General features: G+C 44.7%; 1 protein-coding gene across 1 annotated transcript in view; it reads left to right on the top strand.

Moving 5' to 3' along the window:
* Nucleotides 1-8555: 8555 nt before the first annotated feature.
* Nucleotides 8556-21157, top strand: part of SIAH3 (siah E3 ubiquitin protein ligase family member 3) — a 67033-nt gene continuing 54431 nt past the window's right edge. The window contains exon 1 of the mRNA XM_016205391.2: nt 8556-8705. Within this exon, the coding sequence (XP_016060877.1) occupies nt 8571-8705 (135 nt within the window). The 5' untranslated portion in view covers nt 8556-8570. The remainder of the gene's footprint in view (nt 8706-21157) is intronic.

Genomic DNA, 21157 nt, shown 5'->3' with positions numbered 1-21157 from the left:
CCACAAAATGGACATATTCATTGTATTAGTTTTCTAGGACTGCCATAACAACGTACCACAAGATGAGTGGCTTAAACAATAGAAATCTACTGTCTCTCAGTTCTGAAGACTAGAAGTCTGAGATCAGTGTCGGCAGGGTTGGTTCCTTTTGTAGGCTGGGAGAGAGAATCTGTTCCATGCTTTTCCCCTGGCTTCTGGTGGTTTGCTGGCCTTCATGTTCAAATGATATTCTCCCTGTGTGTATGTTTCTATACTCAAATTCCCCTTTTTAATAGGACCACTAGTCATGTTGGATTAGAGCTCACACTAATTACCTCATTTTAACTTGATTACCTCTGTACTATATTTCCAAATAAGGTCACATTCTGAGGTACTGGGGATTTGGGCTTCAACATACCTGTTTTTAGGGAAACAATTCAACCCACAACAGTTATGAAACTAGAACACAGATAAAAACAAACAGAATATATCTAGCTTTCTTAAACTTACCTCGTGTCTCCTTCAACCATAACCCTTGCCAAGGTTACTACTCTCTTGATCTCTCATACCATGAATTTACTGTTTCTGTTCTTGGACTTCATATAAATGAAATTACACAACATGTACTCTTTTTCTGTCTGGTTTCTTTACCCCCCAAATCCACCCATGTTATTGCATTGTTGCATGTAGCAATAGTTCATTCTTTTTCATTTTTATGTAGTATTTAAGAAAAGGAGGAAAAAGTAATGTAATTTATCTACTTTATTGTTGACAGATGCTTAGATTGTTTCCAGTTTTTAATAGTTGTGAATATAGTTGCTATGAAACTATATTAGGAATATGTTAGGATGAAAATCCTAGGACAAGTCTCTTGGTGACCACGTGCTCACATCGATGTTGGGTATTTGGAGTAAACTTTCTGGCTTATAGGGCATGCACATGTTTAGCTTTAATAGTTGCACCCAAATAGTTTTCCAAAGTGGATTCCAGCAGTGTATGAGAATTTTGGTGTTCAGCACTCTCACCAGTACTTTGGGTTGACTTGGACAAAGTTATTTTTGATGCAAAGATGATAATAGTGATGATAGTAACTTCTCATTCAAGTTATTATGAAAGCAAGGCATTGGGCTGGTCATTTTACCTATATTATCTCATTTAATTTTTTTTAAAAAAATATATCTTTATTGATTTCAGAGAGAAGAAAGGAGAGGGAGAGAGAGATAGAAACATCAATGATGAGAGAGTCACTGATCGGCTGCAGCCCGCAACCCGGGCATGTGCCCTGACTGGGAATTGAACCCTGATCACCTGGATCTTAGGTCGATGCTCAACTGCTGAGCCATGCCTGGCCGGGCGTCCTTTAATCTTTAAATTACTTTTCAAGGGAGTTATTAGCTTTATTTTATAGGCAACAAAACTAAGCATCAGTGAGATACATTTGCTCAAAGTAATAGTAAGTAGCAATGTAGGGTTTGAATCCAAATTTGTCTCATTACCAATCCCAGAGACTTTCTAGTCCAGATAAAATGTAAACCTGGTTATCATGGAGGTAAAGGGGGAGCCCTAGGCAACATGGGGTAGCATGAGGGGCTTGATATGGCTATTGTGGAGGGGTCAGCTTAGTGGTAAGAGGTGGATGCAACTCTAAATCTCTACCTGAGAGCTAGTTTGTGTTTCCTATCTTGGGGACATTAAGCATGCACATCTGTTATTAAGGTGAGCTCCAGACATTTCTCAATGAATGATTATTTTGAGGACTGATTCTGAGAACAGATGGATGTGCTTAATATTTTTAAAGAGGTAGATTCCAATATGGTTGCAGAGTAGGTGGAAGTTACAATCACCTGCTCCCGGCTCCAAACTGGATTTACAGCTAAATTATAGAGCAATCAGCTGGAATAACCAACTGAAGCCTAGCTGAACTGAAATGTTATAACCAAGGATTTATAGAAGAAGCCACATAGAAACTGCTAAGAAGGGCAGAGCCCTGCACCCAGGTGCGGCAGCTGAGAAGCTGGAGGGATATCCTGACTGCAAAACTCCTTCCTCACAGGAACATGGGATCTCAGCCCCACACAGGCATCCCCAACTCAGAGCAACAGAGATGGGAAGAGGTGATCACATAGCACGTGGTGGTGAAAATCAGTAGGAATTCAATGCACCTGGGAGACCCAGATACCACTTTCCCAGGGACAAGCACTCCTATTTGTTACAGCACCAGCCTGGGGAGTGCACTGCCCAATCCCCCTCTGCTGGTGAGGCCACTCTAATGTGCTCAGTCCTGCAGAAAGATGTCTGCTGACTGCACCCAGCAGTGACTTTTGGACCCCTCTTTTTCTGGGGAGGCTCTTAGCAGATACTTAGACAGTGACTAAGCTATGTGGCTTTGGAAAGAGGGCTGATCTCCCCCACCTCACATGCACAGACAGTGACCCCACCACCAACTGTTGAATCACTTGGCCAGCCCCATCCTGCTGAATTCAGCCTCACAGGGGGACCAGAGTGCCGGGCAGAGCTGGGACTTTCAGGGCATGTCTCCTGGGGAAGCTTTTGTCCAGGAATCCGACAAATGAGTGCTGTGGCTACACCACGGGGGGGGGGGGGGGGGGCAACTGCTATCTCCTCTTCGAACTCATCCCATGCTACCCTGGGAAGGGGAAGAACTGTCCTCCCCCACCCCCGCAGATTTGCAGGCACCACCTCCAATAGGAGACTGGATCTGCTCTGCCAAGTCTTGGATACCTCACCCCACTGGGCTCAGCTCCACAGATAGAAGAGAGAGCAGCTCAGAACTGGGATATTCAAAGTGTGAGTCCCTCGAAAGCTATTGCCTGGGACCAGGACAAAGTGCTTAGCCTCCTCCTGCTGGATGGGCCAGCATTACCACCAATGGGAGACTCTTTTGACCTGTCCCCCGAGCCTGGTGACTCTCCTTCAGAGGGGATGGCTGGCTTCACTCAACCTGAACCTGTGGCATGCCTTTCCTGAAGGAACTAGAGTTGAAGACTTTGGCAGAGACTGAGTGGTTTGGCTCTGGAGAAGGGGTCACTTCCCCTCATTGAGTTCCTGACTGCATGACCCCCAAGTAGGCGACCTACTAGCCTTGTCCCTCTGGCCCTGGTTGCCCCACCCTACCGAGCTTACAACCTGTAGAAGGGTCTGTGGGATGCTGCCAGTCTGGGCTCGCTCTACAGTCTTTCTTCAGAAGGTTCTGGAAGAAGACCAGACAACCTCAGGGGGAAGCAGAGTAGCTGACAAGTGGATGTTTACCTCAGGGAGCCTTAGTCCTTTTAAAGATTTGCCCCCAGCTCTAAGCTGGAGGAAGCTGACCCTTATACACAGATTGACCCCTCTCATGAACACTCAGGCCCAGTAGATACAGCCACAAACAATGAACAGTGTGGTAGGTCCAGACAGGTAACCCAAGGCTGGTTACACACAATGCCTGACATTGACCTGAACCTGGACCCCACCCGCATGAACACGGAACCAACACAACTAGTGGTGAGCTTCAGACCACACCTGTGCTCGACCCAACTAGCCACACAAGGAGTACACCCAAAAGGGGCTACATCGCATAAACAAAATGAAGGATAAAAATTACATGATGCAAGATAAAAATATCACTCTCAGCAAAGTGGGAATACAGGGACATACCTCAACAAAATAAAAGCCATATATGAAAGATCTACAGCCAGCGTCATACTCAATGGGCAAAAGCTAAAAGCATTTGCCTTAAGATGAGGAACAATACAAGGGTGTCGGTTTTCACCACTTTCATTCAATGTAGTGTTGGAAGTCCTGCCACAGCCACCAACCAGGAAGAAGAAACAAAGGCATCCGAACTGGAAAGGAGGAAGTAAAATTGTCATTATTCGCAGATGACATGATATTGTACATAGAAAACCCTAAAGACTCCACCAAAAAAACTAGTAGATCTAATTGATAAATTCAGCAAAGTAGCAGGATACAAAATTTATATTCAGAAATCAGTGGTATATTTATACACCAATAATGAACTACCAGAAAGAGAAACTAAGAAAACAATCCCATTTACTATTGTAACAAAAAGAGGTAAGGTACCTAGGAATTAATTTAACCAAAGATGTAAAAGACCTGTACTCGGAAAATTATAGGACATTGAAGAAAGAAATTAAGGAGGATACAAATAAGTGGGAGCATATACTGTGTTCATGGATAGGAATAATTAACATCATTAAAATGACTGTACTACCCAAAGCAATCTGTAGATTCAGTGCAATTCCTATTAAAATACCAATGGCATATTTCACAGATCTAGAACAAGTATTCCAAAAATTTATATGGAACCAAGAAAAGGCCCTGAATAGCCACAGCAGTCTTGAGAAAGAAGAACAAAGTTGGAGGGATCACAACGCCAGATATCAAACTATAGTACAAGGCCATAGTAATAGAAACAGCCTGGTCCTGGCATAAGAACAGGGGTATAGATTAATGGAACAGAACAGAAAGCCCAGAGATAAACCCATTTCTTTCTTTTTTTTTAAAAAAAAAAAAACATATCTTTATTGATTTCAGAGAGAGGAAAGGAGGGGGAAAGAGAGATAGAAACATCAATGACGAGAGAGTCTTTGATCGGCTGCAGCCCGCAACCCAGGCATGTGCCCTGACCAGGAATCGAACCCCGATCTACTGGATCCTAGGTAGGTGCTCAACCGCTGAGCCAGGCCCGGCCGGGCTAAACCCATTTCTTTATGATCAATTAATATTTGACAAAGGAGGCAAGAGCATGCAATGGAGTAAAGACAGTCTCATCAGCAAACGGTGTTGGGAAAACTGGACAGGTACATGCCAAAAAATGAAACTAGGCCACCAACTTACACTTTATATAAGAATAAACTCAAAATGGATAAAAGAACTAAATGTAAGTTACAAAACCATAAGAATCCTAGAAGAAAACATAGGCAGTAAAATCTCAGACATCTATTGTAGCAATATTTTTGCTGGTATCTCCTCAGGCAAGGGAAACAAAAGAAAAAATAAACAAATGGGACTACATCAAAGTAAAAAGCTTTTGCACAACAAATGAAATATCAACAAAGTGAAAAGGTGAACCACCACTGAATGGGAGAACATATTTGCCAGTGATACATCTGATAAGGAATTTATCTCCAAAATAGATTAAGAACTTGTACAACTCAACACCAGGAAGACAATCCAATTAAAAAATGGGCAAAGGACCTGAATAGACACTTCTCCAAAGAGGACACACAGATGGCCAATAGACATATGAAAAAATGCTCAACATCACTAATCATCAGAGAGATGCAGATTAAAACCACGATAAGATACCTCCTCACACCTGCCAGTATGGCTATCATCTATAAATCAACAAACAAGTACCGAGGATGTGGAGAAAAGGGAACCCTCATGCACTGCTGGTGGGAACGCAGACTTAAATTAAAAACGGACCTGTCATTTGACCCAGTGACCCCACTTCTAGGAATATATCGTAAGAATCTTAAAACACCAATCAGAAAGAATACATGCACCCCGATGTTCATAGCAGTGTTATTTACAATAGCTAAGATCTGGAAACAGCCCAAGTGCCCATCAGTAGATGAGTGGATGAAAAAGCTGTGGGACACTTATATATTGGAATACTATGTGGCTGTAAAAACGAAGGATCCCTTACCCTTTGCGACAGCAGGGATGGACCTGGAGATTATTATACCAAGTGAAATAAGCCAGTCAGAGAAAGACAAATACCATATGGTCTCACTTGTATATGGAATCTAATGAACAAAACAAACTGATAAATGAAATAGAAACAGAGGCATGGCTACAGGGAACAGGCTGACTGCTGTCAGAGGGCAGGAGGGTGAGAAGACTGGATGAAAGAAGGTGAAGGGAGTAGCCAAAAAACACATGCATAACATATAGACACAGACAACAGTGTGCTGATAGCCAAAGGGAAAGGGGGTGGGAGCTATGTGGAGGTAGGCAAAGGGTGGGGAAATGGGGACAGAAAGAGACTTTGCTCGGCACAAGATGCAGGGTGCAGTTGATGTTTTATTCAGTTGTACGCTTGAAATATGCATGGTTTTGCAAACCAGTGTCATCCCAATAAATTCAATTAATTAAAAAGAAAACTATTTTAAAAGAGAGTGACATAGACCAGTTTTGAATACAGAATTAGAGCAAGGGGTCAAGTCTGAGACCAAGGAAACAAAACCATAATAGCAGCTCGGTGGCACTCTTCTCACCACTGATGTCAATATGCACTCCTTCGCCCTTCAGCCCTCACTCCCAGGCCAGGTCTCTAGGTAATATCAGGAACACTAACCCTTAAGAACAAAGCAGGAGCCAAGTTCACACTTATCATGCCCTCTGTTTCCATGGCCCTGGATGATAGCATGAATATCAGTGGGGGAAAATATTCCATGGAGCAGAAAGTAAAAACATACTGCCAAATAATCACCCTTCCACCAAGATGCTCATTAGACTCTATTGAAAGGCTGCTTTGGATCAGGCACTGTGCTGGGTACTTCTAGATGCTTTGTCTTAGTCTTCACAATGACCTTGAGAGAAATAAATTTCTATTATTCCTTTGTGACAGGTGTGGAAACCGAGCTTCAGCAAGGTTAAGAAACCTGTCTGAGGTTGCATAAAGGGAAAAACAAAAACACAATAGTTCCATCCTAACAAAGGATGAAGGAGAGGGAGGTTTGGACTTTTAGGAATTATGAGATGTGTTTTTAAGAAATCTATGGAATTGCAATCTTACTTTTCTCTTTTAAAAAAAGTAAGGTAATAAAAAAAACTTTGAATGCTTTTCAGCTGAATACTAAAATGCTGACTGTTCTGGAAAATAAAAACTTTAGAGAGCAAATGCTGGTATTGTGGGTCAGCAACCTTGTTTACAAACTATTTAATGATTGGGTGTGGGGAATCATGTCCTATAAATGTATCATATTGATGAGGTCCTAATCAGTTCAGATGTTGTCACCTTCTAGGTTTGTGCCAGTGCATTTTAGAAAGTACAAACTTTCTGTTTTAATTGGTGCTTGGCTTACTTGTTTCTTAAAACATTTGGTTTGATTTAAAATTCAAGTTAAAACTAACACTGGGGCTTTGTCCTGGTTTCAGTAAACTTGTTCATTTTTTTCCTGTATTTTAATCTGTTGTTGATTTAATTGCCTGACCAAGTCACAGAATAGGTGTTCCAGATATATGTACACTTTCATACATTACAACCCTAGCACTGTAGCCGGTAAAGAGTGAGAGCCCTTTGGGAAGGAGCAATGGGCTCACAGCTCTGAGTGCAATTCATGCGCAAGGCCCATTCTCACCCAGGCGCACTGGATCTGGGCTGACTTCTCAATACAGAAACAACCAAAGAAGAGGGGAGACAAAACACCCAACTCTCCTGCTTTAGTCAGGAAGGCTGACTGTCCCCAAGAACTGTGACTCCTCAAGTGCTGCTCAGGAGCCTTTCTTCCAGAACCTGTGGGTGGGCTTACCTCCCTCCCCAGGGAGGTAAAAGAGAAGGAGCAGTCTGAGGACTGGAATGCCCTCTGCTGCTCCAGCACAGAAACCTGCTGCTGGCATTTGCAGATAAACTCAGATAATGTGGTATGTGTGTTCTTAATCTCTGTTCTAACGTATCCACCAATTTAGTTATTTGCTGCCCACCAATATGCAAATGAATGACAAGCAAAGACCCTCTGCATCTGTAATTATTTTGCTGATTTACAAGCCACTTTCCTCTGTGTAGGTTTTCCTGTGTATATGCATTCACGCATGAGGGATTTCGTTATTTTTAGAAGCATACTCGGTGCATTTTTATGCTTTAATATTTTCAGGCTTCAGTAATTACAGTATTATGGATATATATACATATGTGTATGTGCAGGATTCTTTTTTCTTTCTTTCTTTTTAAACAGAGTGGAGAGTAAGATTTTTTTCAAGGGGGCTGAAACCCAAATTGCAGAGAGAGCGCAAGATTAAAAGATGCTCATTCCTTCCCCTGCCAAATCCTTATCTGGAATCAGAGGAGTCTTGTAATATTTGATTTTCTCCCAAGCAGCTCTGTTGAGTCGAGCCACGGTCTACGTTATCCATCTGCCTACTTTGGAACAGGCTGTTTTACTATTTGGAGGTTTAAACGTTTTACGTTTTTGCCAGCGCGTTAAGAAAGGCTCTTATGTTAAATTAAGTCAATTAATAAATGGAGACACATTAAGCAATCAATTTTGTCAGCCTATCTCCCCAGCATTATGTATGGTTGGCTGTAATCACAAGATAAATGCAATGTGCTGATCTATGGTAATGTTCAATAATACATTCTGCGCCAGGCTCGATTCATCGGGGAGTTTCAGCAGGGGAGGCATTTGTTATTGGCTGTCTCTGCACCTCCAGGATAACACTTCTGTCCTTTTGATTGGCCGCCTCGCTGCTGCAAGATTCTAAGCGTCTTATTTTGATGATGAATCCGAGGGCGCTAAGCCGGTCCGGAGCCCGGCGTCTCAGAGGCTGCGCGCCTTCCAGAGCCCGAGGACCCACAGCTGCCTCCGCTGCCTTCCTGTGCCAACGACCCCCCAAAAGTTGTGATGCTTTTCTTCACCCAGTGCTTTGGAGCTGTGTTAGATCTCATTCACCTCCGCTTTCAGCACTACAAGGCTAAACGGGTTTTCTCCGCCGCCGGCCAACTTGTCTGCGTCGTAAACCCCACGCACAACCTGAAGGTGAGCTGCTCGCTAGGCTGGTACGCGCGCTGCGCGGGTTCGAGTCCTCCGTCCGGGGGCGTCAGTGACCCTCGGGTGCGCGCTCGGGGCTCCCGGCCGAGGCTGGCTCGCTGGCGCTGGCGCCGCGTCTGGGACTCGGTTGCCTCGCTGGCTCGTGCTGGCTCCCCAGGGGGCTCGGTGCTTCTCTCTGGCAGAGTGTGTGTGTGTGTGTGTGTGTGTGTGTGTGTGTGTGTGTGTGTCCCCACCCGAGTGGCCAGAACAACTGGAGTGACTGTTTCATTTCTTTCCCCCAAGCAGTCAGCCCGAGAGCATGGTGGGGGTCAGAAGTGGAGGTGGAGGGATGAGGGGGCGTCCCCCCCTCAAATATTTGTGGGCAAGTGTTCAGTCGACGGGATTTGAAAAGTTACCCAAATTGCAGTCTGCTCCATGTGTTTGCAAAAGCTGGTAGGCACATGGATTTGGGGAGCCCCCTCTGGCTGCTGCTGAAGTAACGGGGGCAGAAACACCCAGACAGGGACCTGGGAGTCGGCGAGGGGGCTCAGTCTGCAAAGTGTTTTCCCTTGAGCGAGTGAGCGTGTGTGTGTGTGAAAGAGAGAGTCAGAGAGACGGGAATTTGCCGTCTTTGCTGCCTGCGAGCTAGATACGCCCCCCCCCCCCCCCCCGCTCCCCGCCCCTTGCCCCGAGGGCCGAGGCGGCGCGTTGGCCTCGGAGGGGCAGTGACGCCCCGAGTCGCCGCCGGACTCGCCCCCGCTGCTGCGGCTGCTGCGCCGCCTGTGGCCGCCCCGCTGCGCGCCTGGCGCCGATGCCTCTGCATTTGTGCCTTCGGGTCAATGCTCTTTAAAAGAACAGCCAAAATAGGGGACCCTGGAGGACCGCACCACATCCCGGCCAAGACTGATGGGGAAATGAATCAGGAGCCACTAGCGAGCGGGGGGGAGTCGGGGAAAGCAGAGCAGTAGTGGGGGGGGGGGGGCAGGGCTGAACTCCCCAAATGTGAAACAGCCATCAGGACTGACGGCTAAAATAAATGGTGGACTCATTGGGAGTTGCTTTCCCATCCTCACCGTACCCAGGGCTGAGTGACAAGGGGAAGGTCTGCAGGAAGAGTGCTGGAATAATCTCTGTGAGCGTATGCCTGTCATTCTGACCACTGATCTTGGGCAGGAAAGGTGCTGTTTGTTGCTCATCACTTTATAAACTCCTGTAAAGAGTTAGACTCTTCTCAGTCGGATCACTGCAGGTCAATGCTGGTGGGTGCCTCCAACACCCACCACTCAATTTCTGCAAGTCCCTAGAAGGGGCAGCTGCCTGGGGCCCCTGGGGCCATTGTCAGGCCAGTCCTGGGTAGAGGGGTGATGGGTTGCTCTGGACCCGCTGTGATGAACTGGCTTGCTGTGGCACCCAAGCTGTGACTAACAGCATCTCAGGCAATCTCTCCCTCTCTCGTCCCTGTGCTTGCTCCTGATGTCTCTCTCTTTCCCCTCATTTCACTATTTCTTTTTTCCTTTATGGCTGAGTTTTATAAATGAGAATTCACCGCCGTCATCCTTGGCAAAGCAAGTGTATGGTGTACATATTAAAATATGAATCTGAATTCCATTTCATGGCCACTTTTCAGAACTCATTCAAACTCCCATTATTTTGTCACTTTACATTAGTTCCCTGTGGCAAGAAATTTTGTTTACTCCTGTTTTGCATTTTAATACATTTAACAATTGTTTATGAGATTTAGCATTTCCAAAGTTTGAATTTATATGGCTCATTGACTACTGCTGCTGATGGAGGAACAGAGGGGTGCTCAGATCTCTGTGTGGGGTGGGGTGGGCTGAAATGCATTTGTGTGTATTTTTCAGTGATGTATGCCTGGATACTGACAAGTAGTCCTGCAGCTGAAACCCAGGAGTCCAGAGTCAGGTTGCTGGCTGTGGGTCTGCTCTGATTAGCTGAGTGACATCAAGACTCAACCTCTCTGAACCTTCCCTAACTTTCAAAATGAACATACAGATACCTATCCTGCTTCCTCCATAGCTCTGTGAGGCTGAAAAGAGATACTAGATGTGGATGTAGATACTAGATTTTTTTCCTTCAAAAAAAATTATGTTATTGAACATAATATGTAGGGATTAATTAGGAACTTCAGAAGTTGTCACTTAAAGACTTTAGCCAACTTAGAAACCATATAAGCAGTAACATAAATATAGGTGACATATGCTTTGAGAGGCTATTTTCCATGCCTCACTTTTTCAAATACATTCTCATTTGGCTTTTCACTTTCCATAAAAAACCACTTAAGAGATTTTGCTCAGATGAGCTTCACTGCAGGTAAGCAAAGCCAGTTGAGTGCTGCTAATGCAACCAGGGAGTGCAGCAGAACAAACAGGATTCACAGAGGCTGTGCCAGGCAGAGAGACCTCTTTAGCCCAGGTTACCTCCTTGGAGGCTTAGATAACATCTTGTGCTCTTCCATGATCCAGGTGGCAAATTGGGTCAATTTTACCTGCTTTTCAAACCTGAGGGCTAACAGTAATTTGCAGAGCTTTTTTTTAAATATATCTTTATTGATTTCAGAAAGAGAAAAGGAGAAGGGGAGAGAGAGAGAGAAACATCAGTGAAGAGAGTCATTGATCGGCTGCCTCCGGCATGCCCCCGACTGGGAACTGAGCCCGCAATCCGGGCATGTGCCCCGATCGGGAATCAAACCTCGATCTCTTGGGTCATAGTTCGATGCTCAACCACTGAGCCATGCCTGGCCGGGCTGCAGAGCTTTTAAAGGACCAGTTCCATAGGAGCATTGCTGCTATCATCATTTATATTAAAAAGTGCATAAAACCTCAAAAGAAAAGTGCTCCTCCTAAGCATTAATTTCCATAAACAGACCTTTCCATAAACAGAAATATGGCTGGGATATAATAAGCTGTGATCCACATGGGAAAAATTCTTTTAAAGAAAAAAAAAAGCTGTGGCAATGTTAACCCAGAATAGCTATTGATCTGTGGTGCTTCCCCACACTTTGTATGACACGCTGGTACACAGAATGGTGACTAAGGACAGAGACTACAACCTTGTTTTCAATTTTCTAGGTGGCATGTAGCTACATAAGAGGGCTAGGAAGCTTGTGTTTTTTGTTTTGTTTTGTTCTGTGGAAGCATTTTTGCACTTTGTCCTTTCCTGAGCTTTCCTGCGAATGCTGACTGTATTTTAGGACCTGAGGCAAGTGCTGAATTATAATCAAAATTCACTTATTGAGCAGAGAAAATTGTGTATTTATCATGCTTGTATAGGTCACCTTCATTCTCAATCTTATTATGGCGATTACTCAGTAACCTGGAATTCCTTCAAAGCTGATGCCTTTCCTTCTAAATGGAAGGCAGAAGACTTCCCAGGAATGTAGACACCCTGGCTAAAGTCATTACGCCCCTTAATTCCTACCTTAATTAAAAGGGATGTTTGGTGTAGCTGGCCTGGAATATGAGGAGCCTCTGCTTTAAGCAAGTCCCAGGCAGGGCAAGGAACTATAGCAGAGCAGTCTCTGTGGAGTGCAAATGACACTCTGTGTTTCCCTTTGTCTGTTTGTTTGTCTGTCTCTGCCTGTAGGGAGGGCTCCTTGCACAGAGGATGCCCCCTACCTCTCCTTCCTACACCATGACAGTGACCACTGCCAAGGAGCCAGTGTTCTTGGCTGGCTGCCTTCTGCTTCTTCATTCACAGAGGTCACTGAAATGCAGCCAGCGGGCTCCAGGCTGGCGCCAGTGAGGGCTCTGGCTCCTGGTCTGGATTTGGCACTTCTTTCTTCCTCGTGCCTTTTGCTTGTTTCCAAATCCAAAATGCCTTTCTCTCCTATCTCCTCTCCTATCCACTCTAGCTGCTTCTATAATGCCCTGTGCTGGGCAGTCCTCCCTCTTCTTCCCCAGCTCCAGAGGTGCCCTCTGAGGTATGGACTGGCCAGTCCCTGCACTCAGGCGTTTCCAGGGAAGGATCTGTAGTGACAGCCAGAGTCCCTCTGGGGTCAGTCCTCAGCCCTTCCTAAGCAGATAGTAGCTGAGCTGAGGCCAGCAGGGTAACTTCCTCCTCCTACCACAGCCCTTGATAAACCAGTTTCTGAAAGTAGACTAGTAAGATGCTTTCTGACAAACTTCCAAAAGGCCCTTACTGGGGTCAGCATCATTGCTGAGACTATAGTGCCCTCCCAGCATCCAAGTGTGAGAGCATAGCCTCTCCATCTCTACCGGGAAGTTATTCATGCCTCTATCCAGCCTTCCCAGAGCTCATCTTTATTGTAACCTGTTAACCTTGGATTTACACACACACAATGGGGGGGGGGGGCGGGGGGGGGGGGATGTGGGACAATAATGACTTTAAGTGCCTGACAGATACTAAATAGAAAATTAGGGCATTTTAATACCATTACTTGAAGCGTCCACATGCTTTTCATCCACAGACCAACCTATGTGGATGAAGTGTGTTGAGTGACTGAAAGTGGGGATGGGGGTGCATGGAGGAGGGGGATCATCAAAGGAGGGAGCCAAGGAGGAAAGTGTGGCAAAGCCAAACATTGCCCCTACTGTTTATGGAATAATCTTTGGAAGTCCCATGGGCCCTGGGGCTTTCACTAACTCTGCCTGACACAGTGCAGTAAGCAGCTGAATGAGAGCTAAAGACCTAAGCATTGTTTTTAGAAATTCAGAGGTGAGCTTTGGAGTGTTCAGCCTGAATACCTTGTCAAAGCAGTTAAAGGCTCCAACAAGATTGTTTAATTGTGTAGGTTACTCAGTTCTTACTGACACAGCCACCTCAGGGGGTCTCATTCTGAGTCCTCTAGAAATAACACCGTCTTCCTCCTGCTGTCCAGGCTGGAGCCTCCTCATAGCTCATTAGCACCTTCGAGGGCAGAAAGGATACGGGAAAAGCCAGAGCCAGTGGTGCTCACTCTAGGAGCTTAATTCTAAAGGCTTTCTCTGCAGCCTCTTCCAGCCCTTTGGTTTCTGTGAATATTGTATGCTACTCTACTCTGCGGGCACAGAGCAGTCATGGGGCTTTTCTGGTTAATGGTAATTGCAAATGAGACTCTTGAGTCACATAACTGGATGCCCTTAGTCCCACGCAGTCATTTGGTGAACTTTCAGTGATGGAGTTGCAGAGAAGGCTGAAACTGAGAAGGTGAGTCGATTATCTCTGTACCACATTTACCAAGCAGCCCCAAAGCAAATTTTATGGAACTTCTTTAACCATGGTCTCTCAAGCTGCAGGGGCTGTTTGGAAGAAATTAGAAAGCAGGTACTGAGAACTTTCTTTGAAATGCACAAAGAGGTCAGAGTTATTTGGATGGCTTCCTTGGGGTAAGGCTGATTATTTTTCAAGCAATTAACAGTAAGAAAAAATTTAATTGTCTGTGAAGGTATTTTACCCTTAACAAAGTCATTTTGATTTGACCAGCTCTGTTCCCCTAGAGGAAAATTTGACCTGTTTAGACATTAATGTCACATGGAAGGGGTAAATCTAGAGAATGGAGGCCTGTCCTCCCAGGGGGTATGCAGCTTAGGGAATGACCAGGAGAATGTCAGAACTGGGGGGGTTAACTCTTACTTTACAGTCAAGGGAACTGAGTCCAGAGAGGGGAAGTGACTTGTGTTAGTTTCCTATGGCTGCTATAACAAATTACCACAAGCTGAGTGGCTTTAAACCAGAGAAATATATTCTCCCACAGTTCAGGAGGCAAGAAATCCAAAATCAAGGTGACAACAAGGCCATGCTCCCTCCAAGGCTCCAGGGAAGAATCTGTTCCTTGCCTCATCCAGCTTCTGGTGGCTCCATGTGTTCTTTAGCTTGTGGCCACATCACACCAGTCTCTGCCTCTGTGGTCACATTGCCTTCTCTTCTCTGTGTGTCTATCTCATAAGAATGCATGTGATTGCATTTAAGGTCTACCTGGATAATCCAAGATAAACTTCTCTCAACAGCTTTAATGTAATCACACCTTTAGTCATATAAAATAATATTCATTCTTGCCATACGAGGTAATACTCACATGTTCCAGGAATTAAGATGTGATCATGTTTTGGAGGGCCACCATTCAACCCACTACAGGACTTTTGCAAAGTTAACTTATTTCCTGATGGAATTGGAACCAAAATGTAGGTCTCTTAGTGACAGACCTATATTCCCTGCACTGTCCTGGGATGCCTTCAGATCAGCCCTAGCTAGATGGCCCTTGCCTGGATACATTCTCTAGAAGCAGAAAACCAGAGGGACTCTCTTCAGGTGCCACATCAGTCTGCCCTGGACAGCAGCAGTATGACCCCATGGGATGTACCCCACACTCAATTATTTCACCTTCACCAGACCCACATTTTCTTAGCAAATTGGAACCTCTACAGTATCACCCCTTTACTCCCCACCTCCTCCACAAATCTTCTTTCCTTTTTTTTCAAATTCTTTTAAAAATAATACAATTTAGATGAATGCATGCACATCATATATTGAAAATGAAATAATAACAAGATACATAGTCAAAAGCATAGTGCTTTATATTTGCCCTTGGTGCCTATTTTATTTTATTTATTTTAATTTTATTTTTCAAGTACAGTTGATATCCAATATTATTTTGTATTAGTTTCAGCTGTCTTGGTGCATATTTTATAAATCCACCAGACCAACATGGAGGGAAGCAGTGGGTGTGGGGGAAAATCTGGGCTCTGGGAGAGACTGTCCTGAATTCAAACCCAGATTATGCCACTTGCTGATTTGTGACTTTGAACAAACAACTTGGCTTCTCAGAGGCTCCATTTCCTCATCTATAAAAAGGAGAAAATAATGCTCGCATTTTATGGTGGCTGTGCTGTTAGGATTAATCGAGCTCACGTAAGGAAAATGTCTGCCATAGAGGAGAGTCAGTAAAGAGCAGTTATTGTCAACAAGGTCATTACAATGAATGTGACTGCTCAGAAGCTAGTGTCCACTCCCCACAATCCCACCTGGGAGAGGCTGGCTTTCTCTGCCTCTCCACCTCCCTCTCTACAAGCCTCAGTATTTGCTGTTCCTTGAAATGTAAATTGCCCTTGGCCTTGAAGAGAATTTTGAATAGAACAATTTCTTACCTTACATAAAAGTCAGATTTGTCCTTAATGCTAAATCTCAAAGAAAACTTTAAACCCTGCATGGGTTATGAGCCCAGCAGCCCAATGGGAGAAGGGCTGGACCTCAGGAGAATAGGGTATCCATGTTGGGACAAAGGCTAAAGAGTGGGGTCCCCTATCATTCACAGAGGCAGGAACCAGCTGTTCAGATCAGTCCCCTTATCCACCCAGCCTGAAACTTGCCCCTCATGACTTATGCATGACTTCTTTTCATTAGCAGCAGATGAGTGAGCACGTGGGTAAGCGGCTCTGTGAGGGGGCTCTGATCCCGAGGCTGTGGATCTGAGTCTGAGTGACACCACTGAGAGATTCAGCAGGGTAAGTGGAGGTCGGTGGGCAAAAACTACACACTCCTGGGAGACTAGATATTTCTCTCTGCCCTTCAGTTCATTCTACCTTGAGAAGTAGCTTCAATCTGAGGGGGGTGGAGATGAAGAGGGGGTCGATGCTCAGTGGAGGCTGTAGTCCCTGGAATCAAGGAAGGGTGAGAGAGATGCTCTGACCTTGCTGAGGCAAGAAAGAATTCCTGGATCCCACTGCACTGTCATCAGAGAATTTTAAAAAAGCACCAGGCTAGGCCATGGGCCTGAGTCCCCTGCACTCCAATCTGAGTTGTCTCTCTTTCTCTCTCTCTCTCTCTCTCTCTCTCTCTCTCTCTCTCTCTCTCTCTCTCTCTTTCTCTCTCTCTCTCTCTCTCTCTCTCTCTCTCTCTCTCTCTCACACACACACACACACACACACACACACACACACACCATGGTAATTCTGAGATGCCAACTTCTTTGGACCCTGAGAGATCTCCGAATAGCAGTGCAGGATCACAGGATGCAAAGCCCAGTGGATGGAGGATCCTGATCCCCAGCACTGAGGAAGAAAGACTGGAAATGAACAAGATCCTTCTCCCCCAACCAGTCTGTGCCTGACCACTGGTCTCAGGACAGAGGTAAGGGAGAAAGTAGGCCTAGGAAAGAATAGTAACATTTTAGTTGAGGCTCCAGGGTATGGGTTTTGGAGTCAGACAGATCTGGGTTTGAATCCAATGCTGTCATGTTCCTTGAGTAATGTCTTTGGCCTCCTTGAGCCTGCATTTTTTCACCTATGAAATGATTATTGTGAAGATGAAATAATGTGTGCATAAAGTGTTTAGCATAGCACTTAGCACATAATAAAACTCCATAAATGGTAGCCATGTTACTATTAAGTGGAGTCCCTTAGAGATATTATCTGATGCACAGGACGTGACCAAGGGTTTTTAGCCCAGCTCGCATGGGTGACCAAACTTTTCCTATTCCAATTGGATGTTGGGGACAAGAGAGGGAACGGCCCTGTCATTGAGTGACCATGATTTTGAAGTGTAATAGGTTCAAGCTAAGATAACCAGAGTGATTCTTTAGTTCTAGGTTGTGGTCTAGCAGATGAGGCCCAAAGGGATGAATTGACTTGCCCAAGGTCACAGCTGATGAGGGGCAGAATCCATTGCTCCATCTGTGTCACACTGCTGGGGGGTGGGGACACTGCCTTTATAACATGACCCATGGCGGTACTGGACATCTTCACAAGGGATCTTTGTGCTCAGGAATTTGCCAGGATGTAAGCCAGTGGGGCAACAGTGAGCATTGAAAAGGCAAATATTGCTTATGTGTCTAGTGCTGGCAAAGACAGGGATGAGGCTCCAAGTGAAGTCACCAAAGCCACAAAGCCATAACCCCAGACTTTTAAATAACAGGAAGGGTCAAGTTCTGCTTCAAAATGCTACATTTTTATCTTGACCATTGGCCCAGGATGAAAGAGCCATCAGAAAATGGATTTGAAACCAGCCTAATGTTTTCAGCCGAAGAACATGGTCCTTGCGGATAACTTAGAATTGTGGTCTAACTGGAAATGCCGGTTTTCCTCACAAGATGCTGTATCTCAATCATTTCTTGGTCCTGTAATGTATTTTTAATCACACATCCATGATTAGTAAGGAGATGTGTGCTGCAGGGCTGTTTCTAGCTGCAGCACGAGGAACTCCAGCCAGGAGAGAGCAGCCTGCAGATGGGATAGGGCAGGGCCTTGCAGACAAAACCAGAGAATGTCCTCTATGGAGGAGAAAGGCCACTGCAGATGGTGTTTGGAGAAAGAAGACGGGGTTAGCTTGGCATTAGCAAGGTCCCACAGAGATGGAACCAAATGCAGATCAATAACAGATTTTACAAAAGGTTGGCCAGCAAGTCTAGCCAGCTGCCCAGCTTTGTAACCAGACACTACGGCCGGCCCTTTAGCTCTAGCTCCTACAACCCCGCCAAAGATGTGCTGGGAAGTCTGAGGCAAGCAGCCACTCAGAACCTCAGGTTCCCTTTCTATAAATAGGAGTATATTGTGACTTATACTAAGGTAAGCCAACTACACATCCTGAAACCCTACGACAATAGTTTTTTATTGTCTCAGTTATGCACTCAATAATAATGATGATGATAAGAAAAATGACTACCCTTTATTGAAGGCATGCTATGTGCAGGAACTGTGTTAAATGCTATGTATTTGACTCCCACTAGGAAGTGGTATATTACTATCATTCTCCATTTTACAGATACTAAAGCAGAAAAAGGTGAAAGAGCTTGCTCAATGTCACACAGCTCTCTGTGGCAGAATCTTTTTAAGTTAAAATCCTGTGCTTGTAAGCACTTATTGGTACCCCATGCTTTAGTGTTCCCTTTTCACAACAAATAAGTGAGCCAACTTGCTCAGCCATAGGTCTAATATTGAGTATATTATATTTCATTTAAAAGCATTGATCTGGCCTTCTGTCTTACTCACCCTTGTGTGTGTATACATCAAACACGCACTAGATGCTCCAGCTGCTGGTGGACAACCCTGGGAGGCATGTTCTAGGTTTCTCCGAGCTGTCCATGGAATCAAGCCCTGTGGCCTACAGCAGTGACTTATTCCCTCCTCCTGCTTCCTGGAATCACCTCCCAAATAAACTCCTGCATCCAGGGCCTTATCTCAGGCTCTACTTTGGGGGAACCCAAATGAAGACTACGTATGTGTATTTTTTTTATTAGCTAATGTTTATTGAGCCCTTACTAAGTGCCAAGTGCTATGCTAAGTAATTTACCTGAATTAATTGCCTTTTTAAAAAATCCTCAGAATAAAGCCATCAGTCTATTCCCATATTACCCATGAGGAAGCTGAGGCATAGATTAAGAAACTCATGCAAGGATGTGTCCATTGACTGGTGGACTTAAGCTGGTGCGTTTAATCTCTAGGTTATGCTGTCTCTCCCTCTTCACCACAGGATTGGTTGTCTGGAAGCTTCTATGAAGAGCCCAACTATCCAAATTCAGGCTCAGTCAAAACTGTGATTTTCATGAAATACTTAAGGAAAATCTTTGCAACAATTTTACCTAAAAGCTCAACTCAAATTACCCTGCAGAAAAGGAAATTTGTGCCCTATGACTTTTTTAAAAATGGGTTACATGGTTTGACAGGTGGACAAACCGTCTGAAACTAGTGACCCCCAAATCTGGGACATGTGATTGACTCGCTTCTCAATGACAATGGGAGCTGGTTGAGGACATCAGAAATGCAAGTGCTCTCTAAGCATTGGGATAGCATTAAATGGGTCACTTTTCCTTTGAGAAAAGAAAAAAATGAAAGAAATCTTTTTATACTAAAACAAAATTGTCCTTTAAGAGAACATGGCTCTTACCATGTCGTACCTGTTCTCTGAGAGATCCATAGGCCTTTGAAATTTCCTTTCTCATTAGCAGTCATACTTTATTAGTAAATTGGGTTTCTTAAAGCAAAGAGGAAAAAATTTTAATGACTATTTTCTACCTAATTTAACTCAGCCTCTACCTTGATTTCTGGTAAACCTTTCTCCTAATGCCCTTCAAACATTTTCTCTTTCCAAAACTGCTGTGGGAAGAACTGAGAGAGGGAGGTGTCAAGGTGAGAGGGGAGCTTGCTGAAGGAAAGTGCAATGATGTTTGTGAGGTTTGTTTCCGGTGTGCAAGCTGAAGAAATTCAGGTCAGGGTTTATATTGACATCAGAGAACGTCTAAACACTCAGCCAGGAGCTGTGGAGGGAAGTCACCAAAGTAAAGCCTGGAGTTAAGGCTCATCCAGCAGTCCTGACACCTGGAAAAAGTCACACAGTGCAGTAGAGGGCTCACAGAGGACACGAAAGTGGAAGGAATGAAAGGAATTCTGTGAGGAAAGTGCCTCAGACATCCAAGTCCCCCATGACACCTGCTCATCACAGTGCCCCTGGGCTTTGGCATGAGAGCAACAGGGCAGGCGCTGGCACCACAGGCACCTCTGCTGTGTCCATGCTCTGCCTGGCATTCCCACAAGCAGGAGAGCTGATGAGCACATTAAGAAGCTGCCTCATTGAAGCCAAAGTGATACATCTGTTTATAGTAATTAAATAAAAGCCAATTGGACCCTTCTCAGTATGCTTACTGAAGCAAGCGCCAGATACACAAGGCTCTCTAAGAATCCGAGAGAAATTAGAGACAGAAAGGAGAGCTGCCAGGCACATACTAACCACACCTTGAAAATACTTGGCAGAGGAAGCTTTCTCAGAACCAAGAGGCTAAGCTTTTATTTGCAGTCTGGCTCCGTTCCGTGGGGTCTGAAACAGTCATTTAATCTTGGCTTCTCTGTCTGTCAGGTGAGAAGGTGACACTGCTCTCTGCCTCTCTCTGAGGTGACCTTGGTGTGCAGCGATGGGTCGTTACCACTGGCTTTATCCACATGCTGCCTCTTTTCAAAAGGGGCTTGGGGCAGTTTACACCAAATGATGGAGTGACAAGGTAAACAGAATGGAAGTAAAATGGAGAATGCAAGTAGATTAATTGTATGGACATAATTTATTAATCATAGGTGACAGAAATTTAGCAAAAAAGTGAAATTCCACCTATGTGCTCTAAACAACTCTCAATGTTACTGGGACAATCATGACTTTTGGACTAAAATGTGGCTTCAAATTTAGTTCCAATATTTATAACTCTGTGACCCTTGACAAGTTACTTAACCACTCTGAGCTTCGTTTTCCTTGTCTATAATAAGACATACATGTGAAGTTAAGGAGGAGCAAATGTGACAACTATATGCAAAAGCACCTAGACCAGTGCCAGGCACGTAGTAGGGCCCTTGTAAATAAACACTGATTTCTTTTTTCCCTCCCGCCTTCCCTTCTTCTCTCTTCCTGCCTTCCTTTTTCTTTTCATTTGTTTTCCATGCTAAGTAAGGAAGTCTCCAGGGAACACCTCTGACATTATTTGATTAGTGGGTTAGAGGGAAATCTCTGGGGATGAGAGTTTGAAATTA

The sequence above is a fragment of the Miniopterus natalensis genome, chromosome 2 (genome assembly GCF_054644295.1).
Source record: "Miniopterus natalensis isolate mMinNat1 chromosome 2, mMinNat1.hap1, whole genome shotgun sequence".
Classification (NCBI taxonomy): Eukaryota; Metazoa; Chordata; class Mammalia; order Chiroptera; family Miniopteridae; genus Miniopterus; species Miniopterus natalensis.
Note: the sequence above shows the minus strand (reverse complement) of the source record. Positions and strands in the feature narration are given on the sequence as shown.